Below are 19131 nucleotides of genomic sequence, written 5' to 3' on the forward strand. Positions count from 1 at the left end.
ATTAAACTCCACCTGCCATTTCTGTGCCCAAGTCTCCAACTTATCTATATCCTGTTGTAGCCTCTTACAATCCTCGGTACTATCAGCAACTCCGCCAATCTTCGTGTCATCTGCAAAATTACTAATCAGACCACCCACAGTTTCCTCAGAATCATTTATACATACTACAAACAACAGGGGTCCCAGCACTGATCCCTGAGGTATACCACTAGCTACAGATCTCTATTCTGAAAATCACCCTTCCACCGCTGCTCTCTCTCTTCTATAAACAAGCCAGTTCTGTATCCATCTAGCCAGCCCACCCTGAATCCCATGTGATTTTAGTTTTTGTACCAGTTTGCCATGTGGACCTTGTCAAGTAACTTACCAGAGTTCATATAAACTACCTGAACAGCCCTTCCCTCACCATTTTCCTTGTCACCTCTTCAAAAAACTCAATCAAGTTGGTGAGACATGACCTTAGCACTGTTACTTCACAGCGCCAGAGATCTAGGTTTGATTCTGAGCTTGGGTCAATGGCTGTGCGGAGTCTACATGTTCTACCCGTGTCTGCATGGGTTTCCTCTGGGCGCTCCGGTTTCCTCCCAGAAAGTCCCAAAAGACTTTTAGGTGAATTGGTGCTTGTTAGGTGAATTGGACATTCTGAATTCTCCCTCAGTGTACATGAACAGGTGACGAGGGGATTTTCACAGAACATCATTGCAGTGTTAATGTAAGCCTACTTGTGACACTAATAAGGATTATTATTGTTATTACTCTGGGATAGTGAATTTCACAGATTCACGACCCTTTGAGAGAACTAATTTCTTCTCATCTGTTTTAAATCTACTACCCCTTATCCTAAAACTATGACCTCTAGTTCTAGATGGCCCACAAGAGGAAGCATCCACTCGATGTTTACTTTGTCAGTAGCTTTTATCATCTTATATACCTCAATCAGATCTCCCGTCATTCTTCAAAAGATGAGTATAGGTCTAAACTGCTCAATTTTTCTTCATAAGTTAAACCCCATGGGCAGGATTCTCCGTCGGCGGTATCCTCCGCTTCACCGCAGTGCACACGTGCCAGTGGATTTCCCGACAGTGTGGGGGTGGCCACAGTGGGAAACCCCATTGGCTGGTTGTCGGGACGTAAGATCCCGCTGCCGGCAGGGGCAGAACACGGGTCTGGTGGGATGGAGAATCCCGTCCCACATCTCTGGAATCAATCTCGTGAACCTGCACTGAACTGCCTCGAATACAACAACATCGCTCCTCAAATAAGAGGACCACAACTGTACACAGTATTCCAGGTGCAGTCTCACCAATGCTTTGTACAGTTGCAGCAACAATTCCCTACTTTTATAATCTATTCCTTTAGCTACACAGACCAAAACTCAATTTACCTTCCTTATTACCTGCTGTGCCAGCATACTAGCTTTCTGAGATTCATGCCAAGGACACCCAGATCCCTCTGTACCGAAGCATTCAGAAGTTTCTCTCCATTTAGATAATAAGTTGCATTTCCATTTTTCCTCACACTTATCCAAGTTAAACTCTATCTGCCAAATTTTGGCCCACTCACCTAACCTATCTATATTCATTTATACTTTAACAGTTGAGGCCCGAGGACCGAACCCTGTGGCACCCCACTAGTTACATCTTATCAAGCAGAAAATATTGGATTTATTTAATGGAAACACAAACAAATTTTTGCTTGGTTCAAAGAATAAATACAAGTTAAATAATCCAATTCTCAGTTAACTCCCACGATCTTAACATTTTGAGTTGCTTCTAAAGGTTTCTATGGAATAATAAAAACAAATCTAATTTGACAGTTTCAATTTATTTATATATTAAATTAACTTTCTGCAGTTTCCAGCACTAAGGAACACCATGAATTATTTCTTAATAGCTTTTTACATTATTGGGATTTGTACTGTATTTAGCTTAAGAAACTTATTTCTGTAACACTTCTCGAGGAGGTAGTGGCACAGTGGTTTCTCATTGGACTAGGAATCTAGATACAAGGGTAATGCTCTGGAAACCTAGTTTGAATCTCACCATGGCAGAAATTTGAATTCAATAAAATTCTAATGATGACATCTTTACCCAGTCTGGCCTACTCCAGACCCACAGCAATGTGACTGACTCTTAAGTGCCCTCAGTTCAAGAGCAGTTAGGGATGGACCCAGCCAATGATAGATACATGGATACATACATAGAAGATAGAAGCAGGAGGAGGCCTTTTGGTCCTTCGAGCCTGCTCCTCCATTTATCACGATCATGGCTGATCATCCCACTCAATAGCCTAATCCTGCTTTCTCCCCATAGCCTTTGATCCCATTCTCCTCAAGCGCTATATCCAGCCGCCTCTTGAATATATTCAAAGTTTTCGCCTCACCACTATTTGTGTTGGTTTAGGGGTGGTTTAGCACACTGGGCTAAATAACTAGCTTTTAAAGCAGACCAAGGCAGGCCAGCAGCACGGTTCAATTCCCGTACCAGCCTCCCCGAACAGGTGCCGGAATGTGGCGACTAGGGGCTTTTCACAGTAACTTCATTGAAGCCTACTTGTGATAATAAGCGATTTTCATTTCATTTCATTTCAAATGTCTCCTCATCTCTGTCCGAAATGGTTTACCCTGAATCCTCAGACTGTGACCCCTGGTTCTGGACACACCCATCATTGGTAACATCTTCCCTACAACTACCTGTTAGAATTTTATAAGTCTCTATGACATCACCCCTCATTCTTCTGAACTCCAGCGAGAACAATCCCAACATAGTCAATCTCTCCTCATATGACGCCATCCCTGAAATCAGTCTAGTAAACCTTCGCTGCACTCCCTCGAGAGCAAGAACATCCTTTCTCAGAGAAGGAGACCAAAACTGCACACAATAGAAGAATGAGGGGAGATCTAATGACGCTCATGTCTCAATAGAAAAAAAGCACAATAACCTGTAGAGCTGTGGACATCAGGCTCAATCTCAACAGAATGGACATCAGCAACATCTAACTGTCAGATGAATTACAATTCAATAGTTTAGTCATCCTGCCTTGCACCAGGAACTTGTGCAACTAGCCTAGGCGTACAAATTTATTTTAGACATTCCAATTGGAGGCAGTGCAGAAGTCTGGAAGAATTTATAAAGCTTGGTTGAGGTTTGGCAGGAAGTTTCTAACTCATCCTTACCCACACATCCTTGTCCTCTTGGTGGAACCTCAAAACCTTGATCACAATGGCAGCGGAAGGAACCATCTGTATTTTCACAATATCCATGAGTACCGCAGATTGTTCCATTTATACACTCATCAATGTCTGCACAAAATCCAAACAAGTGGAATTAATTACAAATTTTCAAAATTGTTCAGTAATACTGTAAAAATAACTCAAGGAATGTACAATTACTGGAATAAGACCTCATTCTTCAGGAGGTTAAGATGATCTTAATGCAAATAGAGTAAGGATAATATCCCACAGATCAATATGGTGTTGATACTCATTGCTTATAATAGCAATGAAACAAATTAGTAAGTGCGGTGGAATTCAGATTTAATGATCATGCGCAGCCTGAGCAATCTCAGTTGGGTCTACCCCCCGATTCAGGGAAGAAGGTCCCTGCCCCACGAGCTGCCGGCCGATCTGACTGGCAAAAAGCTCTTGCAGCACTCAGTGTGGGTGCTGTTGTGATTGCTTGACAAGACAACATGGATTGTGAACTCAGTTAAGTCTGGGCTTTATGGGCGGAAAGGGATTGGCATTGTAGAGAGGTGACGAAGGGACTGGGCTCAGGTTTAACTAGGTTGTGGGGAAGCCCAAAGGGAGTACCACCTTTGGTGGGTGGGAGGAATACTCCTGATGCACACAGGAACCCCCCTCCAAAGGAGGCACCACCTTTGTTTCCACTTGAGTTGGTGAGAAAGGGCTCTGCTCACTTTTGTCCACTTTCCACTGCCAACCATATTATGGCATTAGAGGCAGAATTAAGACCTTTAATTGCCCCTTAGTTGGGCAGTTAAGGACGTCAATAGGTCTAAGGGTGGGCAGGGTGGTAGATACCTAACCCACCCAGTATATTATAGGGAACAAGTTGGGGGTAGGTGGCAAGGTACTTTGATTTGATTTGATTAAGTCCTTTGCAAAAAGAATGATAAAAGTCAAAATCTATTAAGTAGGGTGGCAATTGCAGAGGTATTCAAATCTTAATATTTATTTTTGAATGGTCAGTGCACATCTGTTTGGCATTTTTGTTACAGAACTGTAACAAAGCTTTTGGTTTCATTACTAGCATCAACATAATGTTGGCACTGGAACATTCATAAATGAAGGATGTAAATAAGGTAGTGCTAGATTTCTTGGATTCAATTTTAACCCTGTATAAGTGAATGGGTTGTAAGTAAGTTAAAATCTTGCGCTTAAAATGCGAATATTGGGCGAAGGCCATTAAAATATTAAGACAGTGTTCAATCTATTCCTTGCACATAGTTCATATACATATCAAACAGGTTAACCTGTGATTATCCCTCTCTCTGGATCTGTAATGATTTGATTACCTGCAAATTCTCGCATTCCAAGCATTGTCCGGCATCGCTGACATTGTCTATATAAATGTTTCTGGATCATACCTCTCCAGTCACCTGAAGAAGGAGCTGCGCTCCGCAAGCTCGTGTTTGAAACAAACCTGTTGGGCTTTAACCTGGTGTTGTAAGACTTCTTACTGTGCTCACCCCAATCCAACGCCGGCATCACCACATCATATATAAACTTTGACATAGACCAGGCCCAACAAGATGCTTGGACAGCAGGATTGTCCACCATCAACTGAATGCCCCAGGTCCAGGACTAATAGATGGCATGCATGTCGCCTTGCGCTCAACAGGGCATCAGGGAGTGCCCTACATCATCAGGACAGGGTTACACTCCCTGAACATGCAACTCGTGTGCAACCACCAGATGAAGATCATGCATGCATGTGTGCATGTTTCTAAGGGAGTGTGCATGACAACTACATTCTGGGGCAGTCGGACACCCCTGGCCTTTTCGAGAACTACCCCAGGATGGCCGGTTGGCTCTTGGGGAATAAAGGGTACCTGCTTAGGACCTGATTAATGATGCCAGTACGGAGGCCAGTGACCAATGCAGTGACACGATACATAGAATTACATAGAATTTACAGTGCAGAAGGAGGCCATTCGGCCCATCAAGTCTGCACCGGCTCTTGGAAAGAGCATCCTACCCAAGGTCAACACCTCCACCCTATCCCCATACAACAAGGCCTATGGCGCTACACAGGCTGTGATTGAGCGGTGTATCGCATTCCTCAAAATACAGTTCTGATGTCTCGACTGCTCTGGTGCTGCTCTTCAGTACAACTCTCAGAGGGTCGCCCACTTTGTGGTGGTCTACTGTGCCCTCCACAAACTGACACAGCAGCGGGGTGATACACTGGAGGTGGGGGAAATACGTGGCCACATCTAAGGTGGAGGAGGATGAGGAGGTGCCGGACCAGCTGGGACTGGAGGACTAGCCCGGGGAGGGATGCAGGACCAGCCGGAGTATGTAGGACAGGCAGCAGCGGTGAGGGTTTGGCAAGCCCAGGGAGGCCTTCACTCTTGCCCACTTCACATAGGACGTACCCTCATCCATTATACACCTTTCCCCAGACCCTCCCCAATACATCTGCAACCTCCCTTCACCATCTTCCCCTCTTTCCCCCCACATTTCCCAACCTCCTGGGGCTTCTGTAACATCATGCCAGGGGGATGGGACTGTGTCGGCACTGTCAGCAGGTCAATGTTGAGGGCAGGGTGGTGATGATAACTCGCAGAGAGTTGAGCATTGCTGCTCCTCAATCTATTGCGAAGTCTGACCCCTACCAGAGTTCTGTGCTCGCACACACCCATCACCTACATGGGGTGGGGGGGGGGGGGGGGGGGGGGATGGGGCAAGAGCAGGAGTCCAGGATCCCTATGTCTGGGGAGATGGGGCACGGAATTGGTGCCCGGGCCACATAGTGGAAGAAAGTACCAGAGATGTCACACTGGTCAAGGTGCAGATAGATATTTTAATTGGTTTTTCTGAGTGTTCACCACTGCCCCACTCTCCCGACCCCTCCCATGCGGCGGTGGCTGCCCTTTGGCAGGGGAACATGACATCCCATCTGGCCTCCTCTGCGTCCAACAATTGTGCCAGGTCAGCGTCACCAAAGCGTGGGGCTGGTCTCCATGGCAGCGTGGCTGTGAGCAGAGTGGAGCTTGCTGTGCAGGTGCAGTTTAGGAGGGGCTGGTTTAGCTCACTTGGCTAAATCGCTGGCTTTTAAAGCAGACCAAGCAGGCCAGCAGCACGGTTCGATTCCCGTACCAGCCTCCCCGGACAGGCGCCGGAATGTGGCGACTAGGGGCTTTTCACAGTAACTTCATTGACGCCTACTCGTGACAATAAGCGATTTTCATTTTTTCATTTATGTGTTGCTATGACTTGTTAGCAGGGGGCTGGTGTGCACGGTCCCGGTGAATCAGCCGGAGAACCATGATTTGCGGTGAGAATCCCATGGGGTCTCGGTTGTGGGCCAATTTTGTATAGCGGTGATAGCCCCGCTGGGCTCGAAGAGGAGCTCGTAGCATTTCCCGCTTGCTGCCACACTTGGAAACGTTTCCAACAAATCGTGCCCATCGAGTTGGACGATCAGCCATGATAATAACGAATGGCAGAGCAGGCTCGAAGACCGAGTGGCATCCTCCTGCTCCTATTTTCTGTTTCTATGTTTCTATCAAGGTAATGCATCATCACAAAAACATTGGAGTTTATTTTATTGCGTTGTAGTAATATTTTAAAATTATTTCTCAGTTAAAACATATTTAAATTATTGTACGTAGATTAAATTCCAGCTAGCAGTGTAATCTGGTCAACGTCTCTGTTCATTAAGTAATTTATAATCCATTTGTGATCTGGAAAATTCTAAGTTATCTAGTCAGATAACCAATTAGGGACGGACAACAAAGACTGACCTTGCGAGGTGATCACATACTTTGAACAAATAAGAAAAAACTCATTAGGAGTAACCTTAACCACATTCCGCAGGTGGGAAACCCAAGGAATCGAGTGAAATCTTGGTTTTACACCCCGCCCCCATAATCATAGAATTTACAGCACAGAAGGAGGCCATTCGGCCCATTGAGTCTGCACCGGCTCCTGGAAAGAGCACCCTACCCAAGGTCCACACCTCCACCCTATCCCCACAACCCAGAAACCCCACCCAACACTAAGGGCAATTTTGGACACAAAGAGCAATCGACCTAACCTGCACATCTTTGGACTGTGGGAGGAAACCGGAGCACCCGGAGGAAACCCACGCATACACGGGGAGGATGTGAAGACTCCGCACAGACAGTGACCCAAGCCGGAATCGAACCTGGGACCCTGGAGCTGTGAAGCAATTGTGCTATCCACAATGCTACCGTGCTGCCCAATACTTTCCATTGGAGAATGGCTTATTGAACCGGAATGGCAACCAATCCCGTTAGTTTGATAATGGGAGGGTTTGATTAACATTACCCCCACTTAAGCAGTTAAATACTCTATTGTAACATGGTTATCTTAGTGCTCTCTAACTTAACATTCTCCCTGAAATCTCACGTAGTGGGTTCAATTTACAGTGGCCGAAAATGTCCGTGGCATATTTGCCCACGACGTCAACCCAATACTTTCCATTTGAACTCCTCCCTAAGATTTAAAAATTCAGTTTCTTCACTGTATAATTAATACTTGTGTTACCTTATTGGACTCCAGTGGGTAATGCATTTGTTATTTTAAATTGTATGAAACATTGACAAGTTTATTATCGTGGAATACTTTAGAAAACTGCAAAGGACATTCAGTCCTCAAAACATAAAAGTTTGGTTTCTCTTTATTATTCCATGCTCACACAGGATGTATATGTCTATGAGTGTGTGAAATAAGCAATAAACTCACAGCATGCTGCATATTCTGCATAGGTAAAAGATTGTGAACAAAACATGATCTCATTCTGCTTGCCATCTGCATTTGCCCATTAAAAACCTTAGCTTCAATACTTTCTTTTATGAGTAATGAATGACACGTACAAAATTACTGTGGAATAAATAGGTTATTCAAAGGGTTACACTATTACACAGTCTTAGCTTTATGGATCTAATAAAGCATCACACATTTTTAAACCTTAAGCTAAAATAACGAAGTGTTAGAGAACTGGGATGAAAGAGGCATGTGAACATAACCGTTTACCCTCTTGATTAACAAATAGTAAGTAGCAAGGGGGCAGAAAGATAGAAGAATTGAGGGTAAGAAACGAGGGTAAAGCACAATTCTCTGGAAAGATTTTGAAGTGCGGTAGCGAGTGGGAACTGCCGCGAGCCTCCCGATGCTCGACCTAGGGAGTCTAGGGAAATGAGGCCCCATGGGCTTCTCGCCGCAAATGAAGGCTCATCAGCTGATTCGCTGGCACCCCACTTGCCAGCCCCCTGCTAACAAGATCGAGCAGCACTTAAGCTTCACTTGCTCAACCAACCCCATCCAGCTCGCAACAATGGCGCCCAGGAGACTGGTCCCAAGATTCAGGGATGCAGATCTGGCCAGGATTCTAGACGCAGTGGAGGACAGGAGAAATGTCGTGCTCCCCCGAGGGCCCCGGAGAGTCATTATCAGGGCAGCCAGTGCTACCTGGGACGATATGGCGGCAGCTGTGAACTCCAGGATTGTGACCAGGAGGGCTGGCCTCCAGTGCTGGAAAAAGGTCAACAACCTACACCGGGCAGCACGGGTGAGTAGATACCAACGCCCTCTCCGCCCTTCCCCCACCGAGATCGTTCCACCCCCACATGAGCATCCACCCCTAACCCTCCCTCCATCCCCCTCTCCCTTCAACCCTCCAACCCGTCCTTCATCTCCACTCCCTTCAACACCACCAATCTTTCATTCACACCCCCCCCTCCCACCACTGTGAACCACATGTGTGGCTAATGATGCCCTCTCCGTGTCTCCTCAGGAAAAGCTCCTCCACAATCGCTGGGAGATGGCCCAGACTGGTTTGATGCCGGACCTAAGAATCCTCACCTCCTTCGAGGAATTGCCCTGGAGGTTACTAGGGTGGCCAAGGACAGAGCGGTCACCAATGCAGAGGTTGGCGGACGCCGCAGTAGTAAGGAACCACTGGGCTCCATCCAAAAGACCTGTCAAGTTACTATTGCCTTACTGACTGACCTATCCCTCTCACTGACCACATGTCTATTCTCCTGCAGATCCTCCAGTCGATGGCTCTGGCCCATCCCGGGTGGCACCCTCTCCGGCCTCCCACGAGGGGAGCTCCGATGAAGACATGAGCGAGACGTCACAGCAGTCATCCTCACCCTCCACCAGCGCAGATATATGCACCTCAGTGGGAAATGTTAGTGGTCAGGCTTCTGGGGCACAATCTGGTATGCACCACACAGCTGCTGAAGCACATCAGGTGGAGGCAGGAGACAGTACTCGGGGGTCTGCTGGATTGCAGGACCCAGCTGGGTTCCAGCCTAATGCTGAGCCTATGGAAGAGGTATCCCAGAGTTGATTGGAGACAATAGGCAGCAGTGAGGACATTCAGAGGGAGATGAAAGTGAGGCTCCAGTAGATCCATGGCCAATTGGAGGATCTCAGAGGCTACGGATACAGGAGATGTCGCTGCAATGCACCGAGGCCAACACTGCTAGGGTGGTGACCGCAGTGGAGAGCTTGGTGCACATTGCGGCTCCATTAGTGCAGGCTCACAAGGTGACGCGCAGTCAGTGACAGCCGTGGCTGAGGGTCTTGCCAGAATGTCCTCCTCACGGGGGGTGTTACCCAGTACCAGGCTGACCTTGATAACCTCTAGGCATCCCCCCCTTCCAGCGCACAACGCGTGCAGGTGATGGGTGTAAGCGAGTACTTTGCAGACGGGCAGAGATCAGACTATGGCATGGATTGAGGAGTACTGGCACACAGCTGTCTGCAGGTTATTATCACCCTATCTTCCCTCGACAGTGACCTGCTGATGGTGCCGACACAGTTTCAGCACCTTAGAGTGATGTAACACATACCCTGGGATGGTGGGAGATGGGGTGGGGGGTGCGTAAGGTAGCGATGGTGGACCAGGCCATGTCCTAATTGAATCGGACGATTTTGAGGGCCTCCTTGGCCCTCTGGGCTTGCCGACCCTTCCTGTTGCCGCCTGCCTGCAGCCTCCGGCTCGTTCCTCCCTGGGCTTGCCCTCAAACCACTGCTAGTCCAGTGCTGGCTCATTAACCTTGTCATCCTCCTCATCAGAGGTGCCCACATGTTACACATTCTCCACCTCCAGCACATTGCCCCACTGCTGTGCAAGACAACCACAAAGTGGGCAACCCTCTGGGCGGTGCACTGCAGGGCACCACCGGAGCAGTTGAGGCATCGGAATCATATCTTGAGGAGTCCGATGCACCACTCTATGACAGCCTGGTTGGTCACATTGGCCTTGTTGTACCGGGTCTCCGCTTCGGTCTCCTGCCTCCGTATTGGCATCATTAGCCAAGTCTGCAGCTGGTACCCCTTATCCCCAAGAGTCAGCCACCCATCCTGGGGTGGTCCTCGAAGAGGCCAGGGATGACCAACTGCCCCAGGATGTAGCTGTCGTGGACGCTTCCCGGGAATTGTGCGCACACGTGCATGGTCTTCATATGGTGGTCACACACGAGCTGTATGTTGAGGGAGTGGAATTTCTTTTTGTTAACGTAGGGCACTTCCAGATGGCCCAGTGAACGTAGGGCAACATGCGTGGCATCTATTACCCACTGGACTTGGGGTATCCCGGCAATGGTGGAGAAACCTGCAACTGGCCATCTTGCTGAGCTTGTTCCATGTCAAAGTTGATGTAGTTTTTCACCCGGGAAATCAGATGCACCTGTGGGCTGTGGTCTGTGAGATACCATGCAGGTTCCCGCTCGAGCCTTGGAATGATCCCGAGGCATAATAGTTCAGGGCTGCGGTAAAATTGGCGGCCACCGGGAGCGGGTGTCCGCCTCCTTCATGTGGTGCCAAGTCTGCAAGGACTTGCAACTGTATAAGGTGTTAGTGAGGCTACACCTGGAGTATTATGTTCAGTTTTGGTCTCTTTACCTGAGAAAGGACGTACTGGTGCTGGAGGGTGTGCAGAGGAGATTCACTAGGTTAATCCCAGAGTTGAGGGGTTGGATTACGAGGAGAGGTTGAGTACACTGGGATTGTATTTGTTGGAATTTAGAAGGATGCGGGGGGGGGGATCTTGTAGAAACATATAAAATTTTGAAGGGAATAGATAGGATAGATGCGGGCAGGTTGTTTCAACTGGCGGGTGAAAGTTCACAAGCCATTTGGCCCATCAAGTCTGATCCGCCATTCGATCATGGCTGATTTCATCCTGCCCTTAACTCCACCGTCCTGCCCGTTCACCAGAACCCTTCAACCCATTGGCAATTAAATGTATATTAATCAAATGTAATAACGTTTCACATTGGTCTTTTCCACGTATCAACCTTCTTCCTCTGGGCTAGCAAGGCAGTTCAAATCTATAATATTCTCCAAAGTTGCTGTCAATGCCTGTACATTAGGGCAGCACGGTAGCCTTGTGGATAGCACAATCGCTTCACAGCTCCAGGGTCCCAGGTTCGATTCCAGCTTGGGTCACTGTCTGTGCGGAGTCTGCACATCCTCCCCGTGTGTGCGTGGGTTTCCTCCGGGTGCTCCTGTTTCCTCCCACAGTCCAAAGATGTGCAGGTTAGGTGGATTGGCCATGATAAATTGCCCTTAGTGTCCAAAAAATTGCCCTTAGTGTTGGGTGGGGTTACTGGGTTATGGGGATGGGGTGGAGGTGTTAACCTTGGGTAGGGTGCTCTGTCCAGGAGCTGGTGCAGACTCGATGGGCCGAATGGCCTCCTTCTGCACTGTAAATTCTATGTAAAAATAACAGATCTGTGGAGCAGGACTGACCTGCGATTTTTTTCTATTCCTACACTTTGCATATTTCTATCCCTTGCAACCAACCGCGTTTCTCCACAACCTCCCATCAAGCACAGTATTCAGCCACTAAAAGTAATGATTATCATAAGAACATAAGAAATAGGAGCCATTTAATATCATTCATGGCTAATTTTCTGCCTCAACCCCACAGGTGTGCGATCCAAAGCTGTGAATATCTAAATTGTATGTACTAAATTAATATTTTTAAAGCTGGAGGACTACATATACTGGATTGGCTTGAAGTGTGAATGCTTGAACTTGACCATAATAGTGAACAGTGAATAGTCAGGCATTATAACATTCCTCAAAGGTAAATTAGGCAAGTTTCATTGAGGAACTGGAATACTTTTTCTACCAAATCTCAAAGTCTCAGTATTTTACATACTGCATCACTGTAAAATGCAACATTTTGTTAGTTTTAGATATTTTAGAAGTTGGATATTTATTTAATGTTGGCAGTTCTGTAGGGCTATGTTGAGGTCAATCACAGTTGGAGAAGTCATAATGAGCATTTTCTGAGTGAAAGGTAATTAAGATACTTCAGCCTATGTTGTATCACACTCACGAGTAACTTCCGTTCCAAATTTAATGTTTAATTTTCCGACCATATTCCAAAATCCAAAGATCTGCAGGTTATGTAGACTGGCCAAACTAGTCCAAAGATATGCAGGTTAGATGGGGTTACAGGGATAATGCCGGGGTGTGGGCCGAGGTATGGTGCTCTTTTGGAGGATCGATGTAGACTAATGGGCCAAATGGCTTTCTTATGAACTGTAGGGATTCTATGATTCTATGATGTGTCATGTGAGAGTACCTTTAAGAAATAGGTGTTTAAGAAATCTACCTTTAAGAAATGGGTGTTTATCAGTGATGTCAGAGTGTGGGTGGAGCTGGGCTGTCTGTCAGCTTTTTACTTTCGTTTTAGGCTGTTTGCTGCAGGGTGTGTTTTAGTTTCGTTTTCAATGTTGGAGCTGAAGCCAGACAAAGCAGGTGTACTGCTGTTCTCTCTGCCATGAAAAGACTATTTCTTGATAATTTGGTGAATGTAGGCAGCACGGTAGCATTGTAGTTAGCACAATTGCTTCACAGCTCCAGGGTCCCAGGTTCGATTCCCGGCCTGGGTCACTGTCTGTGCGGAGTCTGCACATTCTCCCTGTGTGTGCGTGGGTTTCCTCCGGGTGCTCCGGTTTCCTCCCACAGTCCAAAGATGTGCAGGTTAGGTGGATTGCTCTTAGTGTCCAAAATTACCCTTAGTGTTGGGTGGGGTTGCTGGGTTGTGGGGATAGGGTGGAGGTGTGGACCTTGGGTAGGGTGCTCTTTCCAGGAGCCGGTGCAGACTCGATGGGCCGAATGGCCTCCTTCTGCACTGTAAATTCTATAAATTCAGAATTATGAATGTTCTCCGTAGTGAATGTAAACCGAATGTGCTTCTGTTAAAAGGTGTTTCTTTTGTCTTCTGGATGTTGTTTGGGAAATGTTTAAGGATTACTTAGTGTTGTATTCTTTGGGGGTTGTATTTGAATTCATGGTTGCTAAGATGTTCACTGTATGTTTTAAAACGGTTAACTTAAGTTCACAGAATAAACATTGTTTTGCTTTAAAAAAATACTTCTCGATTTCTGCTGTACCACACCTCTAGAGTGGGCCGTGTGCTCCCCGTACCACAATCTATTCAAAGTTGTGGGTCAGGTGAACTCCATGATACACTTTGGGGTTCACTAAACCCTGGCCCATAACAGATATTACTGATTTGTATTGAGCATGTACAATCAAACTGATACACACTGGAGAGCTTGACTAAAGTAATATTGCAGATTTAACAAACAAAAGCTGAAATTGTGCTGTGAGAGTGTCATTCTTGCTTCAACACAAATTGGCTTTAGGTGCACATTGGCATGAAAATGGCAGCATAAGATTAGTCACTTCCTGACTGATCCCAAAGTGCACGAAATGCAAGCAATGTGAGACTTCCTTCATGAGGAAGTGCCATAGTACTGTAAGTTCATAAGAAGTTCACTATGTCTCCCGTCCAATATTAAGCCATATTTTAAGTGTTCAGGGAGTATGGTAGTCCACCGAGACACTTATACACCTTTCTTTCCAGACTTGTTAATCTTAAGAGGTAGCATATGCTCCTGCCTGCATGCTCCAAGCACTTAAAAAATAACATTTTGGGGACCATAGTTTTGAACATAATTCAAACATGTAGCATAGTATTTATGCTACTCGACTAGTAACCTCGATGTCTGGAATAATAATCTGCAGATGCAAGATCAAATCCCTGTGGGAACTTAAATTAACCTAATTGAATAAATCATCTGGTTTAAAAAGCTAATAACAGTAATAGTGGATACTGGGTTATCATAAAACCCCAATTGTTTCACTAATGCTTTTCACAATAACTTCACTGCAGTGTTAATGTAAGCCTATTCGTGACAATAAAGATGTCTAAAATTAAAATTTAAAATTAATGCCCCTTAATAGAAGACCTTTCTATATAGCATTGGAACTGGCCTTTTAGCCCAACCAGCCCATGCTATGTTCATGGTCTATTGAATCCTTCCTCATCTAAATCTACCATTGTAATCCTTTATTCTCATCTCCCTCAGATACCTGTCTAACTTCCCCTTAAATGCATCAATGCTTCAAGCACTCGCTGCGGAAACAAATTCCACATTCTCATCACCTTTTGAATTAATAGGACTCTTCCGAATTCTAATTGCATGGCCCTGCTCTGTTGCATTTCTTGGTGAATATTATATGTTGATTGCCTCCAGAAATGTTACTCTCCACAAATAAAAACATAGCCCAAATTTTCGCACCCGGGTCAGGTTTTCCCGGCTCCCTGAACCTGACCTGAGAAAAAGAGACCCGTATACTGTTTAAGAGAGGTCAGAGGAGCTGCTGCAGAGTAGAAGGTCAGTGATAGGCAGGAGCTGGGAGAGAATGCAACAAAGATGTGTAGGTCACGAAATAGAGGAAGTCTAAATGGCAGCCTGAAAGGCTAGTAGTGGCATAAAGTAAGATATCAAAATGTGTAATGGAAGAGTAGTGGGTTTGCAGGGCCGAACGGTAGCATAGTGGTTAGCACTTTAGCATCACAGCGTCAGGGTCATAGGTTTGATTCCCTGCTAGGCCATTATCTGCACGGAGTCTCCCCGTGTCTGTGTGGGTTTCCTCCGAGTGCTCCGGTTTCCTCCCACAGTCCAAAGATGTGTAGGTGAGGAGGATTGGCCACGTTAAATTGCCCTTAACGTCCAAAAAAGGTTAGGAGGGGTTATTGGATTAGGGAGATAGTGTCATGTGAGAGTACCTTGACGAAATGGGTGTTTATAAATGGGTATGTATATAAATATGTGTAGTGAGAATACTTTTAAGAAATGGGTGTTTATTACTGCAGTGATGTCAGAGAGTGGGTGGAGCTGGGCTGTCTGTCAGCTTTTTTACTTTCGTTTTAGGCTGTTTGCTGCAGGGTGTGTTTTAGTTTCGTTTTCATGTTGGAGTAGAAGCCAGACAGAGCAGATGTACTGTTGATCTTTCTGCCATCAAAAGACTATCTCTTCAGCATTTGGTGAATTCAGAATTATAAATGTTCTCAGTAGTGAATGTAAACCTAATGTGCTTCTGTTAAAAGGTGTTTCTTTTGTCTTCTGGATGTTGTTTGGGAAGTTATTAAGCATTATTTAGTGTAGTATTCTTTGGGGGTTGAATTTGAATTAATGGTTGCTAAGATGTTCACTGTATGTTTTAAAATGGTTAACTTGAGTACATAGAATAAATATTGCTTTGCTTTAAACAATACTTTTCAATTTCTGCTGTACCACACCTGTAGCTTGGGCCCTGTGCTCCCCATACCACAATCTATTAAAAGTTGTGGGTCAGGTGAACTCCATGCTACACTTTGGGGTTCTCTAAACCGTGGCTCATAACAATAGGTAGACGTGAGGGCTTAAGTGGGTCAGTGCAGGCTTGATGGGCCAAATAGCCTCCTTCTGCACTGTAGGTTCTATGTTCTAATGACGGGCTGGATTAGAAATTGGATCCGACGCCCTTGAAATGAGTGTGGAAGCTGTCAGGTGTGGACATGGGCTGACCAGAAGGTCTGCTTCCGTGTTCCGACACTGTGGGAAAGATTCAAAGGAAAGCAATAAAACAAAAATATCCCTCCAGCCCTCACCCCATTCATTCCCCCAAACCACACATGCTCCATCAATGCCAACCCATACCACCTCATACCTCCCACCCCCATAGACCATTCATAACTTATGTCCCTGTACCCACCCTCCAAGGGTTCCCACAATCTCTAATGGCAACCTATGCTCTGTACCCACCCAATGCCCCCCCACACCCCATGTCACCCTATGCTCCCATTCATCCCCATAACTCTTTATAGCATAATGTCAACTCAGTGCTAACTCGTGTCAATCCATACCCACACCCATCACCCTTTGCCTTTATCCCTCATCTGATATTTACCTTGGTCAAACCACAGGAGCCATACTGACATAAAGTAGTGTGTCTATTGATGAAGTCCTCATTTTAAAAAATCACTTTCATTGATAAAAAACATTCAATACATTGAAATTCTTCGACTAATCCCTGATAGGAGCAAATATTTAACTTAAGTAGTTAATCCCTTTCCGAATGAAAACACACATTTCACCTATGTACTGAATCTTTTATGAAAACAAATATATCTTCCAAAAGGTTTAGAAGCTGTCAATCAAACTGCTCCCTTAACAGGTATCTCTCTGTGACAATGCTATATTGTAAACTCAGGCTGGCAGCACAAATGGTATAATGATGACCCTCAGACTTGTTACAACAGAGTGAAAGAGCACTGATTTTTTAAAACTCCACATTTAAAGGTGAGAGTGTGCATGTGAGGGTGAGCACATACATGTGAGGGTGAGCACGTGCATATGAGGGTGAGAGCGCACACATGTGAGGGTGAGCACGTGCATGTGAGTGTGAGCGCACGTACATGGGAGCGTGAGCACACGTGCATGGAGGGTGGACACGTGCATGTGAGGGTGAGAGCACGCATATGTGAGGGTGAATGCATGCGCATGTGAGGGTGAGAGCATGTGAGAGTGAGAGCATGTGAGGATGAGAGCATGTGAGGGTGAGAGCATGTGCATGTGAGGGTGAGCGCACATGCATGCGAGGGTGAGAGCATGCTTATGTGAGGATGAGAGCATGTGAGGGTGAGTGCATGCATGTGAGGGCACATGCATGTGAGGGTGAGTGCATGCATGTGAGGGTGAGCATATGTGCATGTGAGGTTGAGAGCATGAATGTGAGCGTGAGCACACACATGTGAGGGTGAGCGCACACATGTGAGGGTGAGTGCATACATGTGAGGGTGAGCACATACATGTAAGGGTGAGTGCACACATGTAAGGGTGAGTGCACGCATGTAAGGGTGAGTGTACACATGTGTGAGAGAGGGATCTCTCTTATTGAACATGGTCATTGACTGACACTTGTGTGGTGCGAATGTTATTGGTCATTTGTCAGTCCAAGCCTGGTTATTGTCCACGTCCTGTTGCATTTGGACATGGAATGCTTCGGTATCTGAGGAGTCACAAATGGTGCTGAACATTGTGCAGTTATCAGCGAACATCCCCATTTCTGACTTTACGATGGAACGTCATCGATGAAGCAGCTAAAGATGGTTGAGCGTAGGGCACTATCCTGAGGAACTCCTGCATTGATCCTTCACATTAAGGATATCCTCCATCGTGTTGTATGGCACTAGAACATAGAACATAGAACAGTACAGCACAGAACAGGCCCTTGGGCCCTCGATGTTGTGCCGAGCAATGATCACCCTACTTAAACCCACGTAACCCGTATACCCGTAACCCAACAATCCCCCCATTAACCTTACACTACGGGCAACTTAGCATGGCCAATCCACCTAACCCGCACATCTTTGGACTGTGGGAGGAAACCGGAGCACCCGGAGGAAACCCACGCACACACGGGGAGGACGTGCAGACTCCACACAGACAGTGACCCAGCCGGGAATCGAACCTGGGACCCTGGAGCTGTGAAGCATTGATGCTAACCACCATGCTACCGTGAGGCCCCAACTACTAACGTGATAAATGGGCAAGATTTTGAACAGATCTAGCAACTCAAGACTGGGTATCCATGAGGAGCTGTGGGCCATTAGCAGCAGCAGAATTGTACTCGTGCACAATTTGCAAACTCATGACATGTCATATCCCCCACTCTACCCTTACCATGAATCCAGGGGCCAGCCCTGGTTCAATGAAGAGTTTTGGAGACCATGCCAGGAGCAACACCATGCATACCCAAAAATGAGGTATCAACCAGATGGAACTACAGCACAGGACAACGTGAATGCCACAAAGAAGAAGCAGCAAGCAATAGACAGAGCTAAGCGATTCCACAAGAAACACATCAGATCTAAGTTCTGCAAACCTGCCACATCCAGCCGTGAATGGTGATGTATAACTCACTGAAGGAGGAGTCTCCACAAATATCCTCTTCCTCAATGATGGAGGAGCCCAGCACAACTGTGCAAAAGATAAGACTGAAGCATTCGCAACAATCTTCAACCAGAAGTGCCTAGTGGATGAACCAATTCGATCTTCTCTGGAGGTCCCCAGCATCACAGATGTCAGACTTCAGCCAATACGATTCAGTCCATGTGATATCAAAAAACAGTGGAAGGCACTGGATACTGCAACGGCTATGGGCACTGACAATATTCTGGCAATAATACTGAACGGTTGTGCTCCAGAACTTGTCGCTGTCCCAGTACAGCTACTACACTGGCAATGTGGAAAATTGCCCAGGTGTATCGTGTACACAGACACAGGGAAAATCCAACCCAGCCAATTACTGCCCTATCAGTCTACTTTCCATCATCAGCAAAGTGATGGAATAAGTCATCAACAGTGCTATCAAGCGGCACTTACTCAGCAATAACCTGCGCAAGGTTGCTCAATTTGGGTTCTGCCAGAGTCACTCAGCTCCTGACGTCATTACAACATTGCATCGTGTCTGGTATGACTCCAATCAGTGGTGGGTTTGCCCTCCCGATTCTCATTGACTCCAATTTTGCTGGAGCTCCTTGATGCCATACTCAGTCA

General features: G+C 46.2%; 1 protein-coding gene across 1 annotated transcript in view; it reads right to left on the bottom strand.

Annotated features, from left to right (window-relative positions):
• Window positions 1–19131, bottom strand: part of LOC119951242 (latent-transforming growth factor beta-binding protein 2-like) — a 677784-nt gene that overhangs the window by 79074 nt on the left and 579579 nt on the right. The window contains exon 27 of the mRNA XM_038774298.1: window positions 3176–3301. Coding sequence (XP_038630226.1) covers window positions 3176–3301 — 126 coding nt within the window. The remainder of the gene's footprint in view (window positions 1–3175; window positions 3302–19131) is intronic.

Source organism: Scyliorhinus canicula, chromosome 2, assembly GCF_902713615.1.
Source record: "Scyliorhinus canicula chromosome 2, sScyCan1.1, whole genome shotgun sequence".
Classification (NCBI taxonomy): Eukaryota; Metazoa; Chordata; class Chondrichthyes; order Carcharhiniformes; family Scyliorhinidae; genus Scyliorhinus; species Scyliorhinus canicula.